Source organism: Taudactylus pleione, unplaced genomic scaffold (genome assembly GCF_031769625.1).
Source record: "Taudactylus pleione unplaced genomic scaffold, aTauple2 ptg002705l, whole genome shotgun sequence".
Taxonomy (NCBI): domain Eukaryota; kingdom Metazoa; phylum Chordata; class Amphibia; order Anura; family Myobatrachidae; genus Taudactylus; species Taudactylus pleione.
Window position 1 is genome coordinate 169,345 of NW_028287081.1, and position 17,824 is coordinate 187,168.

The 17,824-nt window shown below is 51.6% G+C and overlaps 1 protein-coding gene across 1 annotated transcript in view; it reads left to right on the forward strand.

Moving 5' to 3' along the window:
- LOC148431180 (uncharacterized) overlaps positions 1 to 16,741 on the forward strand; it is a gene marked incomplete at its 3' end in the record, with an annotated part of 167,843 nt that extends 151,102 nt beyond the window's left edge. The window contains exon 8 of the mRNA XM_088466237.1: positions 16,649 to 16,741. Within this exon, the coding sequence (XP_088322363.1) occupies positions 16,649 to 16,741 (93 nt within the window). The remainder of the gene's footprint in view (positions 1 to 16,648) is intronic.
- Positions 16,742 to 17,824: the final 1,083 nt, after the last annotated feature.

Genomic DNA, 17,824 nt, shown 5'->3' on the forward strand with positions numbered 1-17,824 from the left:
AGTAGTAGTAGGAGGAGAAGGTGCTGTGGGTGTGATGTGTTAGTAGTAGGAGGAGAAGGCGCTGTGGGTGTGATGTGGTAGTAGTAGTAGGAGGAGAAGGCGCTGTGGGTGTGATGTGTTAGTAGTAGTAGGGGGAGAAGGTGCTGTGGGTGTGATGTGTTAGTAGTAGTAGGAGGAGAAGGTGCTGTGGGTGTGATGTGTTAGTAGTAGGGGGAGAAGGCGCTGTGGGTGTGATGTGTTAGTAGTAGGAGGAGAAGGTGCTGTGGGTGTGATGTGTTAGTAGTAGTAGGAGAAGGTGCTGTGGGTGTGATGTGTTAGTAGTAGGGGGAGAAGATGCTGTGGGTGTGATGTGGTAGTAGTAGTAGTAGTAGGGGGAGAAGATGCTGTGGGTGTGATGTGTTAGTAGTAGTAGTAGGAGGAGAAGGCGCTGTGGGTGTGATGTGTTAGTAGTAGTAGGAGGAGAAGGCGCTGTGGGTGTGATTTTAGTAGTAGGTGGAGGAGAAGGTGCTGTGGGTGTGATGTGTTAGTAGTAGGAGGAGAAGGTGCTGTGGGTGTGATGTGTTAGTAGTAGTAGGAGGAGAAGGCGCTGTGGGTGTGACGTGTTAGTAGTAAGGGGAGAAGGCGTTGTGGGTGTGACGTGTTAGTAGTAGTAGGAGGAGAAGGTGCTGTGGGTGTGATGTGTTAGTAGTAGGGGGAGAAGGCGCTGTGGGTGTGATGTGTTAGTAGTAGTAGGAGGAGAAGGCGCTGTGGGTGTGATGTGTTAGTAGTAGGAGGAGAAGGCGCTGTGGGTGTGATGTGTTAGTAGTAGGGGGAGAAGGCGCTGTGGGTGTGATGTGTTAGTAGTAGGAGGAGGAGAAGGTGCTGTGGGTGTGATGTTAGTAGGAGGAGGAGAAGGTGCTGTGGGTGTGATGTGTTAGTAGTAGGGGGAGGAGAAGGTGCTGTGGGTGTGATGTGTTAGTAGTAGGGGGAGAAGGCGCTGTGGGTGTGATGTGTTAGTAGTAGTAGGAGGAGAAGGTGCTGTGGGTGTGATGTGTTAGTAGTAGGAGGAGAAGGTGCTGTGGGTGTGATGTGTTAGTAGTAGGAGGAGAAGGTGCTGTGGGTGTGATGTGTTAGTAGTAGTAGGAGGAGAAGGCGCTGTGGGTGTGATGTGTTAGTAGTAGTAGGAGGAGAAGGTGCTGTGGGTGTGATGTGTTAGTAGTAGTAGGAGGAGAAGGCGCTGTGGGTGTGATGTGTTAGTAGTAGTAGGAGGAGAAGGTGCTGTGGGTGTGATGTGTTAGTAGTAGTAGGAGGAGAAGGTGCTGTGGGTGTGATGTGTTAGTAGTAGGAGGAGAAGGTGCTGTGGGTGTGATGTGTTAGTAGTAGGGGGAGAAGGCGCTGTGGGTGTGATGTGTTAGTAGTAGGAGGAGAAGGCGCTGTGGGTGTGATGTGTTAGTAGTAGGAGGAGAAGGCGCTGTGGGTGTGATGTGTTAGTAGTAGGATGAGAAGGCGCTGTGGGTGTGATGTGTTAGTAGTAGTAGGGGGAGAAGGCGCTGTGGGTGTGATGTGTTAGTAGTAGTAGGGGGAGAAGGTGCTGTGGGTGTGATGTTAGTAGTAGTAGGAGGAGAAGGTGCTGTGGGTGTGATGTGTTAGTAGTAGTAGGAGGAGAAGGCGCTGTGGGTGTGATGTGTTAGTAGTAGTAGGGGGAGAAGATGCTGTGGGTGTGATGTGTTAGTAGTAGGAGGAGAAGGTGCTGTGGGTGTGATGTGTTAGTAGTAGTAGGAGGAGAAGGTGCTGTGGGTGTGATGTGTTAGTAGTAGGAGGAGAAGGCGCTGTGGGTGTGATGTGTTAGTAGTAGTAGGAGGAGAAGGCGCTGTGGGTGTGATGTGTTAGTAGTAGTAGGAGGAGAAGGCGCTGTGGGTGTGATGTGTTAGTAGTAGTAGGAGGAGAAGGCGCTGTGGGTGTGATTTTAGTAGTAGGAGGAGAAGGTGCTGTGGGTGTGATTTTAGTAGTAGGAGGAGAAGGTGCTGTGGGTGTGATGTGTTAGTAGTAGTAGTAGGAGGAGAAGGCGCTGTGGGTGTGATGTGTTAGTAGTAGTAGGGGGAGAAGGCGCTGTGGGTGTGATGTGTTAGTAGTAGTAGGAGGAGAAGGCGCTGTGGGTGTGATTTTAGTAGTAGGAGGAGGAGAAGGTGCTGTGGGTGTGATGTGTTAGTAGTAGTAGTAGTAGGAGGAGAAGGTGCTGTGGGTGTGATGTGTTAGTAGTAGTAGGAGGAGAAGGCGCTGTGGGTGTGATGTGTTAGTAGTAGGAGGAGAAGGTGCTGTGGATGTGATGTGTTAGTAGTAGGGGGAGAAGGTGCTGTGGGTGTGATGTGTTAGTAGTAGGAGGAGAAGGTGCTGTGGGTGTGATGTGTTAGTAGTAGGAGGAGAAGGTGCTGTGGGTGTGATGTGTTAGTAGTAGGAGGAGAAGGCGCTGTGGGTGTGATGTGTTAGTAGTAGTAGGAGGAGAAGGCGCTGTGGGTGTGATGTGTTAGTAGTAGTAGGAGGAGAAGGTGCTGTGGGTGTGATGTGTTAGTAGTAGTAGGAGGAGAAGGCGCTGTGGGTGTGATGTGTTAGTAGTAGGGGGAGGAGAAGGTGCTGTGGATGTGATGTGTTAGTAGTAGGAGGAGAAGGTGCTGTGGGTGTGATGTGTTAGTAGTAGGGGGAGAAGGCGCTGTGGGTGTGATGTGTTAGTAGTAGTAGGAGGAGAAGGCGCTGTGGGTGTGATGTGTTAGTAGTAGGAGGAGAAGGCGCTGTGGGTGTGATGTGTTAGTAGTAGGAGGAGAAGGTGCTGTGGGTGTGATGTGTTAGTAGTAGGGGGAGAAGGTGCTGTGGGTGTGATGTGTTAGTAGTAGTAGGGGGAGAAGGCGCTGTGGGTGTGATGTGTTAGTAGTAGTAGGGGGAGAAGGCGCTTGTGGTGTGATGTTAGTAGTAGGAGGAGAAGGCGCTGTGGGTGTGATGTGTTAGTAGTAGGAGGAGAAGGCGCTGTGGGTGTGATGTGTTAGTAGTAGGAGGAGAAGGTGCTGTGGGTGTGATGTGTTAGTAGTAGGGGGAGGAGAAGGTGCTGTGGATGTGATGTGTTAGTAGTAGGAGGAGAAGGTGCTGTGGGTGTGATGTGTTAGTAGTAGGGGGAGAAGGCGCTGTGGGTGTGATGTGTTAGTAGTAGTAGGAGGAGAAGGTGCTGTGGGTGTGATGTGTTAGTAGTAGGGGGAGAAGGTGCTGTGGGTGTGATGTGTTAGTAGTAGTAGGAGAAGGTGCTGGTGGTGTGATGTGTTAGTAGTAGGAGGAGAAGGTGCTGTGGGTGTGATGTGTTAGTAGTAGTAGGAGGAGAAGGTGCTGTGGGTGTGATGTGTTAGTAGTAGTAGTAGTAGTAGGAGGAGAAGGTGCTGTGGGTGTGATGTGTTAGTAGTAGTAGGAGGAGAAGGTGCTGTGGGTGTGATGTGTTAGTAGTAGGGGGAGAAGGCGCTGTGGGTGTGATGTGTTAGTAGTAGTAGGAGGAGAAGGCGCTGTGGGTGTGATGTGTTAGTAGTAGTAGGAGGAGAAGGTGCTGTGGGTGTGATGTGTTAGTAGTAGTAGGAGGAGAAGGTGCTGTGGGTGTGATGTGTTAGTAGTAGGAGGAGAAGGTGCTGTGGGTGTGATGTGTTAGTAGTAGTAGGAGGAGAAGGCGCTGTGGGTGTGATGTGTTAGTAGTAGTAGGAGGAGAAGGCGCTGTGGGTGTGATGTGTTAGTAGTAGGGGGAGAAGGCGCTGTGGGTGTGATGTGTTAGTAGTAGGAGGAGAAGGCGCTGTGGGTGTGATGTGTTAGTAGTAGTAGGAGGAGAAGGTGCTGTGGGTGTGATGTGTTAGTAGTAGGAGGAGAAGGCGCTGTGGGTGTGATGTGTTAGTAGTAGTAGGAGGAGAAGGTGCTGTGGGTGTGATGTGTTAGTAGTAGTAGGAGGAGAAGGCGCTGTGGGTGTGATGTGTTAGTAGTAGTAGGGGGAGAAGGTGCTGTGGGTGTGATGTGTTAGTAGTAGTAGGAGGAGAAGGTGCTGTGGGTGTGATGTGTTAGTAGTAGGAGGAGAAGGCGCTGTGGGTGTGATGTGTTAGTAGTAGTAGGAGGAGAAGGCGCTGTGGGTGTGATGTGTTAGTAGTAGTAGGAGGAGAAGGTGCTGTGGGTGTGATGTGTTAGTAGTAGGAGGAGAAGGCGCTGTGGGTGTGATGTGTTAGTAGTAGGAGGAGAAGGCGCTGTGGGTGTGATGTGTTAGTAGTAGTAGGAGGAGAAGGTGCTGTGGGTGTGTTGTGTTAGTAGTAGTAGGAGGAGAAGGCACTGTGGGTGTGATGTGTTAGTAGTAGTAGGAGGAGAAGGCGCTGTGGGTGTGATGTGTTAGTAGTAGGAGGAGAAGGCGCTGTGGGTGTGATGTGGTAGTAGTAGTAGGAGGAGAAGGCGCTGTGGGTGTGATGTGTTAGTAGTAGTAGGAGGAGAAGGCGCTGTGGGTGTGACGTGTTAGTAGTAAGGGGAGAAGGCGCTGTGGGTGTGATGTGTTAGTAGTAGTAGGAGGAGAAGGCGCTGTGGGTGTGATGTGTTAGTAGTAGTAGGAGGAGAAGGCGCTGTGGGTGTGATGTGTTAGTAGTAGGGGGAGAAGGCGCTGTGGGTGTGATGTGTTAGTAGTAGGAGGAGAAGGCGCTGTGGGTGTGATGTGTTAGTAGTAGTAGGAGGAGATGGTGCTGTGGGTGTGATGTGTTAGTAGTAGGGGGAGAAGGCGCTGTGGGTGTGATGTGTTAGTAGTAGTAGTAGGAGGAGAAGGTGCTGTGGGTGTGACGTGTTAGTAGTAGTAGGAGGAGAAGGTGCTGTGGGTGTGATGTGTTAGTAGTAGTAGGAGGAGAAGGTGCTGTGGGTGTGATGTGTTAGTAGTAGTAGGAGGAGAAGGCGCTGTGGGTGTGATGTGTTAGTAGTAGTAGGAGGAGAAGGCGCTGTGGGTGTGATGTGTTAGTAGTAGGGGGAGAAGGCGCTGTGGGTGTGATGTGTTAGTAGTAGGAGGAGAAGGCGCTGTGGGTGTGATGTGTTAGTAGTAGTAGGAGGAGAAGGTGCTGTAGGTGTGATGTGTTAGTAGTAGGAGGAGAAGGCGCTGTGGGTGTGATGTGTTAGTAGTAGTAGTAGGAGGAGAAGGTGCTGTGGGTGTGATGTGTTAGTAGTAGTAGGAGGAGAAGGCGCTGTGGGTGTGATGTGTTAGTAGTAGTAGGGGGAGAAGGTGCTGTGGGTGTGATGTGTTAGTAGTAGTAGGAGGAGAAGGTGCTGTGGGTGTGATGTGTTAGTAGTAGGAGGAGAAGGCGCTGTGGGTGTGATGTGTTAGTAGTAGTAGGAGGAGAAGGCGCTGTGGGTGTGATGTGTTAGTAGTAGTAGGAGGAGAAGGTGCTGTGGGTGTGATGTGTTAGTAGTAGTAGGAGGAGAAGGCGCTGTGGGTGTGATGTGTTAGTAGTAGTAGGAGGAGAAGGTGCTGTGGGTGTGATGTTAGTAGTAGGAGGAGAAGGTGCTGTGGGTGTGATGTGTTAGTAGTAGGGGGAGGAGAAGGTGCTGTGGGTGTGATGTGTTAGTAGTAGGGGGAGAAGGCGCTGTGGGTGTGATGTGTTAGTAGTAGTAGGAGGAGAAGGCGCTGTGGGTGTGATGTGTTAGTAGTAGGAGGAGAAGGTGCTGTGGGTGTGATGTGTTAGTAGTAGTAGTAGGAGGAGAAGGCGCTGTGGGTGTGATGTGTTAGTAGTAGTAGGAGGAGAAGGCGCTGTGGGTGTGATGTGTTAGTAGTAGTAGGAGGAGAAGGTGCTGTGGGTGTGATGTGTTAGTAGTAGGAGGAGAAGGTGCTGTGGGTGTGATGTGTTAGTAGTAGGGGGAGAAGGCGCTGTGGGTGTGATGTGTTAGTAGTAGGAGGAGAAGGCGCTGTGGGTGTGATGTGTTAGTAGTAGGAGGAGAAGGCGCTGTGGGTGTGATGTGTTAGTAGTAGGAGGAGAAGGCGCTGTGGGTGTGATGTGTTAGTAGTAGTAGGGGGAGAAGGCGCTGTGGGTGTGATGTGTTAGTAGTAGTAGGGGGAGAAGGCGCTGTGGGTGTGATGTGTTAGTAGTAGTAGGGGGAGAAGGTGTTGTGGGTGTGATGTGTTAGTAGTAGTAGGAGGAGAAGGCCCTGTGGGTGTGATGTGTTAGTAGTAGTAGGGGGAGAAGATGCTGTGGGTGTGATGTGTTAGTAGTAGGAGGAGAAGGTGCTGTGGGTGTGATGTGTTAGTAGTAGTAGGAGGAGAAGGTGCTGTGGTTGTGATGTGTTAGTAGTAGGAGGAGAAGGCGCTGTGGGTGTGATGTGTTAGTAGTAGTAGGAGGAGAAGGCGCTGTGGGTGTGATGTGTTAGTAGTAGTAGGAGGAGAAGGCGCTGTGGGTGTGATGTGTTAGTAGTAGTAGGAGGAGAAGGCGCTGTGGGTGTGATGTGTTAGTAGTAGTAGGAGGAGAAGGCGCTGTGGGTGTGATTTTAGTAGTAGGAGGAGAAGGTGCTGTGGGTGTGATTTTAGTAGTAGGAGGAGAAGGTGCTGTGGGTGTGATGTGTTAGTAGTAGTAGTAGGAGGAGAAGGCGCTGTGGGTGTGATGTGTTAGTAGTAGTAGTAGGGGGAGAAGGCGCTGTGGGTGTGATGTGTTAGTAGTAGTAGGAGGAGAAGGCGCTGTGGGTGTGATGTGTTAGTAGTAGGAGGAGAAGGCGCTGTGGGTGTGATGTGTTAGTAGTAGTAGGAGGAGAAGGCGCTGTGGGTGTTAGTAGTAAGGGGAGAAGGCGCTGTGGGTGTGATGTGTTAATAGTAGTAGGAGGAGAAGGCGCTGTGGGTGTGACGTGTTAGTAGTAGGGGGAGAAGGCGCTGTGGGTGTGATGTGTTAGTAGTAGTAGTAGGAGAAGGTGCTGTGGGTGTGATGTGTTAGTAGGAGGAGAAGGCGCTGTGGGTGTAATGTGTTAGTAGTAGGAGGAGAAGGTGCTGTGGGTGTGATGTGTTAGTAGTAGTAGGAGGAGAAGGTGCTGTGGGTGTGATGTGTTAGTAGTAGGAGGAGAAGGTGCTGTGGGTGTGATGTGTTAGTAGTAGTAGGAGGAGAAGGCGCTGTGGGTGTGATGTGTTAGTAGTAGGAGGAGAAGGTGCTGTGGGTGTGATGTGTTAGTAGTAGTAGGAGGAGAAGGCGCTGTGGGTGTGATGTGTTAGTAGTAGGAGGAGAAGGCGCTGTGGGTGTGATGTGTTAGTAGTAGGGGGAGAAGGCGCTGTGGGTGTAATGTGTTAGTAGTAGTAGGGGAAGAAGGCGCTGTGGGTGTGATGTGTTAGTAGTAGTAGGGGGAGAAGGTGCTGTGGGTGTGATGTGTTAGTAGTAGGGGGAGAAGGTGCTGTGGGTGTGATGTGTTAGTAGTAGTAGGGGGAGAAGGCGCTGTGGGTGTAATGTGTTAGTAGTAGTAGGGGGAGAAGGCGCTGTGGGTGTGATGTGTTAGTAGTAGTAGGGGGAGAAGGCGCTGTGGGTGTGATGTGTTAGTAGTAGTAGGGGGAGAAGGTGCTGTGGGTGTGATGTGTTAGTAGTAGTAGGGGGAGAAGGCGCTGTGGGTGTGATGTGTTAGTAGTAGTAGTAGTAGGAGGAGAAGGCGCTGTGGGTGTGATGTGTTAGTAGTAGTAGGGGGAGAAGGCGCTGTGGGTGTGATGTGTTAGTAGTAGTAGTAGGAGGAGAAGGCTCTGTGGGTGTGATGTGTTAGTAGTAGGGGTAGAAGGCGCTGTGGGTGTGATGTGTTAGTAGTAGGAGGAGAAGGCGCTGTGGGTGTGATGTGTTAGTAGTAGTAGTAGGAGGAGAAGGTGCTGTGGGTGTGATGTGTTAGTAGTAGTAGTAGGAGGAGAAGGTGCTGTGGGTGTGATGTGTTAGTAGTAGGAGGAGAAGGCGCTGTGGGTGTGATGTGTTAGTAGTAGTAGGAGGAGAAGGCGCTGTGGGTGTGATGTGTTAGTAGTAGTAGGGGGAGAAGGCGCTGTGGGTGTGATGTGTTAGTAGTAGTAGTAGGAGGAGAAGGTGCTGTGGGTGTGATGTGTTAGTAGTAGGAGGAGAAGGCGCTGTGGGTGTGATGTGTTAGTAGTAGTAGGAGGAGAAGGCGCTGTGGGTGTGATGTGTTAGTAGTAGTAGGAGGAGAAGGTGCTGTGGGTGTGATGTGTTAGTAGTAGGGGGAGGAGAAGGTGCTGTGGGTGTGATGTGTTAGTAGTAGGAGGAGAAGGTGCTGTGGGTGTGATGTGTTAGTAGTAGGGGGAGAAGGCGCTGTGGGTGTGATGTGTTAGTAGTCGTAGGAGGAGAAGGCGCTGTGGGTGTGATGTGTTAGTAGTAGGAGGAGAAGGTGCTGTGGGTGTGATGTGTTAGTAGTAGGAGGAGAAGGTGCTGTGGGTGTGATGTGTTAGTAGTAGGGGGAGAAGGTGCTGTGGGTGTGATGTGTTAGTAGTAGGAGGAGAAGGCGCTGTGGGTGTGATGTGTTAGTAGTAGTAGGGGGAGAAGGCGCTGTGGGTGTGATGTGTTAGTAGTAGTAGGGGGAGAAGGCGCTTGTGGTGTGATGTGTTAGTAGTAGGAGGAGAAGGCGCTGTGGGTGTGATGTGTTAGTAGTAGTAGGAGGAGAAGGCGCTGTGGGTGTGATGTGTTAGTAGTAGTAGGAGAAGGTGCTGGTGGTGTGATGTGTTAGTAGTAGGAGGAGAAGGTGCTGTGGGTGTGATGTGGTAGTAGTAGTAGTAGTAGTAGTAGTAGGGGGAGAAGATGCTGTGGGTGTGATGTGTTAGTAGTAGTAGTAGGAGGAGAAGGCGCTGTGGGTGTGATGTGTTAGTAGTAGTAGGAGGAGAAGGCGCTGTGGGTGTGATTTTAGTAGTAGGGGGAGGAGAAGGTGCTGTGGGTGTGATGTGTTAGTAGTAGGAGGAGAAGGTGCTGTGGGTGTGATGTGTTAGTAGTAGTAGGAGGAGAAGGCGCTGTGGGTGTGACGTGTTAGTAGTAAGGGGAGAAGGCGTTGTGGGTGTGACGTGTTAGTAGTAGTAGGAGGAGAAGGTGCTGTGGGTGTGATGTGTTAGTAGTAGGGGGAGAAGGCGCTGTGGGTGTGATGTGTTAGTAGTAGTAGGAGGAGAAGGCGCTGTGGGTGTGATGTGTTAGTAGTAGGAGGAGAAGGCGCTGTGGGTGTGATGTGTTAGTAGTAGGGGGAGAAGGCGCTGTGGGTGTGATGTGTTAGTAGTAGTAGGAGGAGAAGGTGCTGTGGGTGTGATGTTAGTAGGAGGAGGAGAAGGTGCTGTGGGTGTGATGTGTTAGTAGTAGGGGGAGGAGAAGGTGCTGTGGGTGTGATGTGTTAGTAGTAGGGGGAGAAGGCGCTGTGGGTGTGATGTGTTAGTAGTAGTAGGAGGAGAAGGTGCTGTGGGTGTGATGTGTTAGTAGTAGGAGGAGAAGGTGCTGTGGGTGTGATGTGTTAGTAGTAGGAGGAGAAGGTGCTGTGGGTGTGATGTGTTAGTAGTAGTAGGAGGAGAAGGCGCTGTGGGTGTGATGTGTTAGTAGTAGTAGGGGGAGAAGGTGCTGTGGGTGTGATGTGTTAGTAGTAGTAGGAGGAGAAGGTGCTGTGGGTGTGATGTGTTAGTAGTAGGAGGAGAAGGCGCTGTGGGTGTGATGTGTTAGTAGTAGTAGGAGGAGAAGGCGCTGTGGGTGTGATGTGTTAGTAGTAGTAGGAGGAGAAGGTGCTGTGGGTGTGATGTGTTAGTAGTAGTAGGAGGAGAAGGCGCTGTGGGTGTGATGTGTTAGTAGTAGTAGGAGGAGAAGGTGCTGTGGGTGTGATGTGTTAGTAGTAGTAGGAGGAGAAGGTGCTGTGGGTGTGATGTGTTAGTAGTAGGAGGAGAAGGTGCTGTGGGTGTGATGTGTTAGTAGTAGGGGGAGAAGGCGCTGTGGGTGTGATGTGTTAGTAGTAGGAGGAGAAGGCGCTGTGGGTGTGATGTGTTAGTAGTAGGAGGAGAAGGCGCTGTGGGTGTGATGTGTTAGTAGTAGGAGGAGAAGGCGCTTTGGGTGTGATGTGTTAGTAGTAGTAGGGGGAGAAGGCGCTGTGGGTGTGATGTGTTAGTAGTAGTAGGGGGAGAAGGTGCTGTGGGTGTGATGTGTTAGTAGTAGTAGGAGGAGAAGGTGCTGTGGGTGTGATGTGTTAGTAGTAGTAGGAGGAGAAGGCGCTGTGGGTGTGATGTGTTAGTAGTAGTAGGGGGAGAAGATGCTGTGGGTGTGATGTGTTAGTAGTAGGAGGAGAAGGTGCTGTGGGTGTGATGTGTTAGTAGTAGTAGGAGGAGAAGGTGCTGTGGGTGTGATGTGTTAGTAGTAGTAGGAGGAGAAGGCGCTGTGGGTGTGATGTGTTAGTAGTAGTAGGAGGAGAAGGCGCTGTGGGTGTGATGTGTTAGTAGTAGTAGGAGGAGAAGGCGCTGTGGGTGTGATTTTAGTAGTAGGAGGAGAAGGTGCTGTGGGTGTGATTTTAGTAGTAGGAGGAGAAGGTGCTGTGGGTGTGATGTGTTAGTAGTAGTAGTAGGAGGAGTAGGCGCTGTGGGTGTGATGTGTTAGTAGTAGTAGTAGGGGGAGAAGGCGCTGTGGGTGTGATGTGTTAGTAGTAGTAGGAGGAGAAGGCGCTGTGGGTGTTAGTAGTAAGGGGAGAAGGCGCTGTGGGTGTGATGTGTTAATAGTAGTAGGAGGAGAAGGTGCTGTGGGTGTGATGTGTTAGTAGTAGGAGGAGAAGGTGCTGTGGGTGTGATGTGTTAGTAGTAGTAGGAGGAGAAGGCGCTGTGGGTGTGATGTGTTAGTAGTAGGAGGAGAAGGTGCTGTGGGTGTGATGTGTTAGTAGTAGTAGGAGGAGAAGGTGCTGTGGGTGTGATGTGTTAGTAGTAGTAGGAGGAGAAGGTGCTGTGGGTGTGATGTGTTAGTAGTAGTAGGAGGAGAAGGTGCTGTGGGTGTGATGTGTTAGTAGTAGTAGGAGGAGAAGGCGCTGTGGGTGTGATGTGTTAGTAGTAGGAGGAGAAGGCGCTGTGGGTGTGATGTGTTAGTAGTAGGGGGAGGAGAAGGTGCTGTGGATGTGATGTGTTAGTAGTAGGAGGAGAAGGTGCTGTGGGTGTGATGTGTTAGTAGTAGGGGGAGAAGGCGCTGTGGGTGTGATGTGTTAGTAGTAGTAGGAGGAGGAGGCGCTGTGGGTGTGATGTGTTAGTAGTAGGAGGAGAAGGTGCTGTGGGTGTGATGTGTTAGTAGTAGGAGGAGAAGGTGCTGTGGGTGTGATGTGTTAGTAGTAGGGGGAGAAGGTGCTGTGGGTGTGATGTGTTAGTAGTAGTAGGGGGAGAAGGCGCTGTGGGTGTGATGTGTTAGTAGTAGTAGGGGGAGAAGGCGCTTGTGGTGTGATGTTAGTAGTAGGAGGAGAAGGCGCTGTGGGTGTGATGTGTTAGTAGTAGGAGGAGAAGGCGCTGTGGGTGTGATGTGTTAGTAGTAGGAGGAGAAGGTGCTGTGGGTGTGATGTGTTAGTAGTAGGGGGAGGAGAAGGTGCTGTGGATGTGATGTGTTAGTAGTAGGAGGAGAAGGTGCTGTGGGTGTGATGTGTTAGTAGTAGGGGGAGAAGGCGCTGTGGGTGTGATGTGTTAGTAGTAGTAGGAGGAGAAGGCGCTGTGGGTGTGATGTGTTAGTAGTAGGAGGAGAAGGTGCTGTGGGTGTGATGTGTTAGTAGTAGGAGGAGAAGGTGCTGTGGGTGTGATGTGTTAGTAGTAGGGGGAGAAGGTGCTGTGGGTGTGATGTGTTAGTAGTAGTAGGAGAAGGTGCTGGTGGTGTGATGTGTTAGTAGTAGGAGGAGAAGGTGCTGTGGGTGTGATGTGTTAGTAGTAGTAGGAGGAGAAGGTGCTGTGGGTGTGATGTGTTAGTAGTAGTAGTAGTAGGAGGAGAAGGTGCTGTGGGTGTGATGTGTTAGTAGTAGTAGGAGGAGAAGGCGCTGTGGGTGTGATGTGTTAGTAGTAGGGGGAGAAGATGCTGTGGGTGTGATGTGTTAGTAGTAGTAGGAGAAGGCGCTGTGGGTGTGATGTGTTAGTAGTAGTAGGAGGAGAAGGCGCTGTGGGTGTGATTTTAGTAGTAGGGGGAGGAGAAGGTGCTGTGGGTGTGATGTGTTAGTAGTAGGAGGAGAAGGCGCTGTGGGTGTGATGTGTTAGTAGTAGTAGGAGGAGAAGGCGCTGTGGGTGTGACGTGTTAGTAGTAAGGGGAGAAGGCGTTGTGGGTGTGACGTGTTAGTAGTAGTAGGAGGAGAAGGTGCTGTGGGTGTGATGTGTTAGTAGTAGGGGGAGAAGGCGCTGTGGGTGTGATGTGTTAGTAGTAGTAGTAGGAGGAGAAGGCGCTGTGGGTGTGATGTGTTAGTAGTAGGGGGAGAAGGCGCTGTGGGTGTGATGTGTTAGTAGTAGTAGGAGGAGAAGGCGCTGTGGGTGTGATGTGTTAGTAGTAGTAGGGGGAGAAGGTGCTGTGGGTGTGATGTGTTAGTAGTAGGAGGAGAAGGTGCTGTGGGTGTGATGTGTTAGTAGTAGGAGGAGATGGCGCTGTGGGTGTGATGTGTTAGTAGTAGTAGGAGGAGAAGGCGCTGTGGGTGTGATGTGTTGGTAGTAGGAGGAGAAGGTGCTGTGGGTGTGATGTGTTAGTAGTAGGAGGAGAAGGTGCTGTGGGTGTGATGTGTTAGTAGTAGGAGGAGAAGGTGCTGTGGGTGTGATGTGTTAGTAGTAGTAGGAGGAGAAGGTGATGTGGGTGTGATGTGTTAGTAGTAGGAGGAGAAGGCGCTGTGGGTGTGATGTGTTAGTAGTAGGAGGAGAAGGCGCTGTGGGTGTGATGTGTTAGTAGTAGTAGGAGGAGAAGGTGCTGTGGGTGTGGTGTGTTAGTAGTAGGGGGAGGAGAAGGTGCTGTGGGTGTGATGTGTTAGTAGTAGTAGGGGGAGAAGGCGCTGTGGGTGTGATGTGTTAGTAGTAGTAGGGGGAGAAGGCGCTGTGGGTGTGATGTGTTAGTAGTAGTAGGAGGAGAAGGTGCTGTGGGTGTGACGTGTTAGTAGTAGGGGGAGAAGGCGCTGTGGGTGTGATGTGTTAGTAGTAGTAGGAGGAGAAGGTGATGTGGGTGTGATGTGTTAGTAGTAGGAGGAGAAGGTGCTGTGGGTGTGATGTGTTAGTAGTAGTAGGAGGAGAAGGCGCTGTGGGTGTGATGTGTTAGTAGTAGGAGGAGAAGGTGCTGTGGATGTGATGTGTTAGTAGTAGGAGGAGAAGGCGCTGTGGGTGTGATGTGTTAGTAGTAGGAGGAGAAGGTGCTGTGGGTGTGATGTGTTAGTAGTAGGAGGATAAGGTGCTGTGGGTGTGATGTGTTAGTAGTAGGAGGAGAAGGCGCTGTGGGTGTGATGTGTTAGTAGTAGTAGGGGGAGAAGGTGCTGTGGGTGTGATGTTAGTAGTAGGATGAGAAGATGCTGTGGGTGTGATGTGTTAGTAGTAGGAGGAGAAGGTGCTGTGGGTGTGATGTGTTAGTAGTAGTAGGAGGAGAAGGCGCTGTGGGTGTGATGTGTTAGTAGTAGTAGGAGGAGAAGGCGCTGTGGGTGTGATGTGTTAGTAGTAGGAGGAGAAGGCGCTGTGGGTGTGATGTGTTAGTAGTAGTAGTAGGAGGAGAAGGTGCTGTGGGTGTGATGTGTTAGTAGTAGGAGGAGAAGGTGCTGTGGGTGTGATGTTAGTAGTAGGAGGAGAAGGCGCTGTGGGTGTGATGTGTTAGTAGTAGGAGGAGAAGGTGCTGTGGGTGTGATGTGTTAGTAGTAGTAGAGGGAGAAGGTGCAGTGGGTGTCATGTGTTAGTAGTAGGAGGAGAAGGCGCTGTGGGTGTGATGTGTTAGTAGGGGGAGAAGGTGCTGTGGGTGTGATGTGTTATTAGTAGTAGGAGGAGAAGGTGCTGTGGGTGTGATGTGTTAGTAGTAGTAGGAGGAGAAGGCGCTGTGGGTGTGATGTGTTGGTAGTAGGAGGAGAAGGTGCTGTGGGTGTGATGTGTTAGTAGTAGTAGGAGGAGAAGGTGCTGTGGGTGTGATAGTAGTAGTAGGAGGAGAAGGCGCTGTGGGTGTGATGTGTTAGTAGTAGGAGGAGAAGGTGCTGTGGGTGTGATGTGTTAGTAGTAGTAGGGGGAGAAGGTGCTGTGGGTGTGACGTGTTAGTAGTAGGGGGAGAAGGCGCTGTGGGTGTGATGTGTTAGTAGTAGTAGGAGGAGAAGGTGATGTGGGTGTGATGTGTTAGTAGTAGGAGGAGAAGGCGCTGTGGGTGTGATGTGTTAGTAGTAGGAGGAGAAGGTGCTGTGGATGTGATGTGTTAGTAGTAGGAGGAGAAGGCGCTGTGGGTGTGATGTGTTAGTAGTAGGAGGAGAAGGTGCTGTGGGTGTGATGTGTTAGTAGTAGGAGGAGAAGGTGCTGTGGGTGTGATGTGTTAGTAGTAGGAGGAGAAGGCGCTGTGGGTGTGATGTGTTAGTAGTAGTAGGGGGAGAAGGTGCTGTGGGTGTGATGTTAGTAGTAGGATGAGAAGATGCTGTGGGTGTGATGTGTTAGTAGTAGGAGGAGAAGGTGCTGTGGGTGTGATGTGTTAGTAGTAGTAGGAGGAGAAGGCGCTGTGGGTGTGATGTGTTAGTAGTAGTAGGAGGAGAAGGCGCTGTGGGTGTGATGTGTTAGTAGTAGGAGGAGAAGGCGCTGTGGGTGTGATGTTAGTAGTAGGAGGAGAAGGCGCTGTGGGTGTGATGTGTTAGTAGTAGGAGGAGAAGGTGCTGTGGGTGTGATGTGTTAGTAGTAGTAGAGGGAGAAGGTGCAGTGGGTGTCATGTGTTAGTAGTAGGAGGAGAAGGCGCTGTGGGTGTGATGTGTTAGTAGTAGTAGGAGGAGAAGGCGCTGTGGGTGTGATGTGTTGGTAGTAGGAGGAGAAGGTGCTGTGGGTGTGATGTGTTAGTAGTAGTAGGAGGAGAAGGCGCTGTGGGTGTGATGTGTTGGTAGTAGGAGGAGAAGGTGCTGTGGGTGTGATGTGTTAGTAGTAGTAGGAGGAGAAGGTGCTGTGGGTGTGATGTTAGTAGTAGTAGGAGGAGAAGGCGCTGTGGGTGTGATGTGTTAGTAGTAGGAGGAGAAGGTGCTGTGGGTGTGATGTGTTAGTAGTAGTAGGGGGAGAAGGTGCTGTGGGTGTGATGTGTTAGTAGTAGGAGGAGAAGGCGCTGTGGGTGTGATGTGTTAGTAGTAGTAGGAGGAGAAGGTGCTGTGGGTGTGATGTGTTAGTAGTAGTAGGAGGAGAAGGTGCTGTGGGTGTGATGTGTTAGTAGTAGTAGGGGGAGAAGGCGCTGTGGGTGTGATGTGTTAGTAGTAGTAGGAGGAGAAGGTGCTGTGGGTGTGATGTGTTAGTAGTAGTAGGAGGAGAAGGCGCTGTGGGTGTGATGTGTTAGTAGTAGTAGGAGGAGAAGGCGCTGTGGGTGTGATGTGTTAGTAGTAGTAGGAGGAGAAGGTGCTGTGGGTGTGACGTGTTAGTAGTAGTAGGAGGAGAAGGCGCTGTGGGTGTGATGTGTTAGTAGTAGTAGGAGGAGAAGGCGCTGTGGGTGTGATGTGTTAGTAGTAGTAGGAGAAGGCGCTGTGGGTGTGATGTGTTAGTAGTAGTAGGTGGAGAAGGCGCTGTGGGTGTGATGTGTTAGTAGTAGTAGGGGGAGGAGAAGGTGCTGTGGGTGTGATGTGTTAGTAGTAGTAGGGGGAGGAGAAGGTGCTGTGGGTGTGATGTTAGTAGTAGTAGGAGGAGAAGGTGCTGTGGGTGTGACGTGTTAGTAGTAGTAGGAGGAGAAGGTGCTGTGGGTGTGATGTGTTAGTAGTAGTAGGAGGAGAAGGCGCTGTGGGTGTGATGTGTTAGTAGTAGGAGGAGAAGGTGCTGTGGGTGTGATGTGTTAGTAGTAGGAGGAGAAGGCGCTGTGGGTGTGATGTGTTAGTAGTAGGAGGAGAAGGTGCTGTGGATGTGATGTGTTAGTAGTAGGAGGAGAAGGCGCTGTGGGTGTGATGTGTTAGTAGTAGGAGGAGAAGGTGCTGTGGGTGTGATGTGTTAGTAGTAGGAGGAGAAGGTGCTGTGGGTGTGATGTGTTAGTAGTAGTAGGAGGAGAAGGCGCTGTGGGTGTGATGTGTTAGTAGTAGTAGGAGGAGAAGGCGCTGTGGGTGTGATGTGTTAGTAGTAGGAGGAGAAGGTGCTGTGGGTGTGATGTGTTAGTAGTAGTAGGAGGAGAAGGCGCTGTGGGTGTGATGTGTTAGTAGTAGTAGGAGGAGAAGGTGCTGTGGGTGTGACGTGTTAGTAGTAGTAGGAGGAGAAGCCGATGTGGAGTGTTACGCATAGTAGCGTGGGGGGATGGCTCTTTGTTGGTGGCGTTACGCACAGTAGCGTGGGGGATGGCTTTGTGTTGGTGGCGTTACACATAGTAGCATGGGGGGATGGCTCTGTGTTGGTGGCGTTACGCACAGTACTGTTACTCTGACAATGTAGCTCACAATTGTATCTCAGGTTGGTCATGTGATTACACGCTGGTGGAATATTGCCGTCTCTGTCCTTTATGGTGGTGGACAGACCTGTTTATGTCGTTAGTGCATCTTACAATCCCACCCTGGTCTCTAGGACCTCACCAGAGGGAAAAGGCGTCGGCGGGTGAGAACTGGGCGTGGGCGAGTGAAAATGGGCCCCTTGTTGGAAACTCATTCGGACTCCAGTGTAAGTTCCAGCGGTCCCCTGCAGAGATTGGTAAACACTGGAATCTAAGATCATGTGTGTTCACAAATCCTCCTTACTGCACCCCACTCCTCCTCCTCACTGCACCCCACTCCTCCTCCTTACTGCACCCCACTCCTCCTCCTCCTCCTTACTGCACCCCACTCCTCCTCCTCCTCCTTACTGCACCCCACTCCTCCTCCTCCTTACTGCACCCCACTCCTCCTCCTCCTCCTTACTGCATCCCACCTCCTCCTCCTCCTTACTGCACCCCACTCCTCCTCCTCCTTACTGCACCCCACTCCTCCTCCTCCTTACTGCACCCCACTCCTCCTCCTCCTTACTGCACCCCACTCCTCCTCCTCCTCCTTACTGCACCCCACTCCTCCTCCTCCTCCTTACTGCACCCCACTCCTCCTCCTCCTTACTGCACCCCACTCCTCCTCCTCCTTACTGCACCCCACTCCTCCTCCTCCTTACTGCACCCCACTCCTCCTCCTCCTTACTGCACCCCACTCCTCCTCCTCCTTACTGCACCCCACTCCTCCTCCTCCTCCCTGCACCCCACTCCTCCTTTCTGCACCCCACTCCTCCTCCTCCTTACTGCACCCCACTCCTCCTCCTTACTGCACCCCACTCCTCCTCCTCTTCCTTACTGCACCCCACTCCTCCTCCTCTTCCTTACTGCACCCCACTCCTCCTCCTCCTCCTTACTGCACCCCACTCCTCCTCCTTACTGCACCCCACTCCTCCTCCTCCTCCTTACTGCACCCCACTCCTCCTCCTTACTGCACCCCACTGCTCCTCCTCCTCCTCCTTACTGCACCCCGCTCCTCCTCCTCCTTCTTACTGCACCCCGCTCCTCCTCCTCCTTCTTACTGCACCCCGCTCCTCCTCCTTACTGCACCCCACTCCTCCTCCTCCTCCCTGCACCCCACTCCTACTCCTCCTCCTCCTCCTCCCTGCACCCCACTCCTCCTCCTCCTCCTCACTGCACCCCACTCCTCCTCCTCCTCCTTCCTGCACCCCGCTCCTCCTCCTCCTTCTTACTGCACCCCGCTCCTCCTCCTCTTCCTCCTCCTTCTT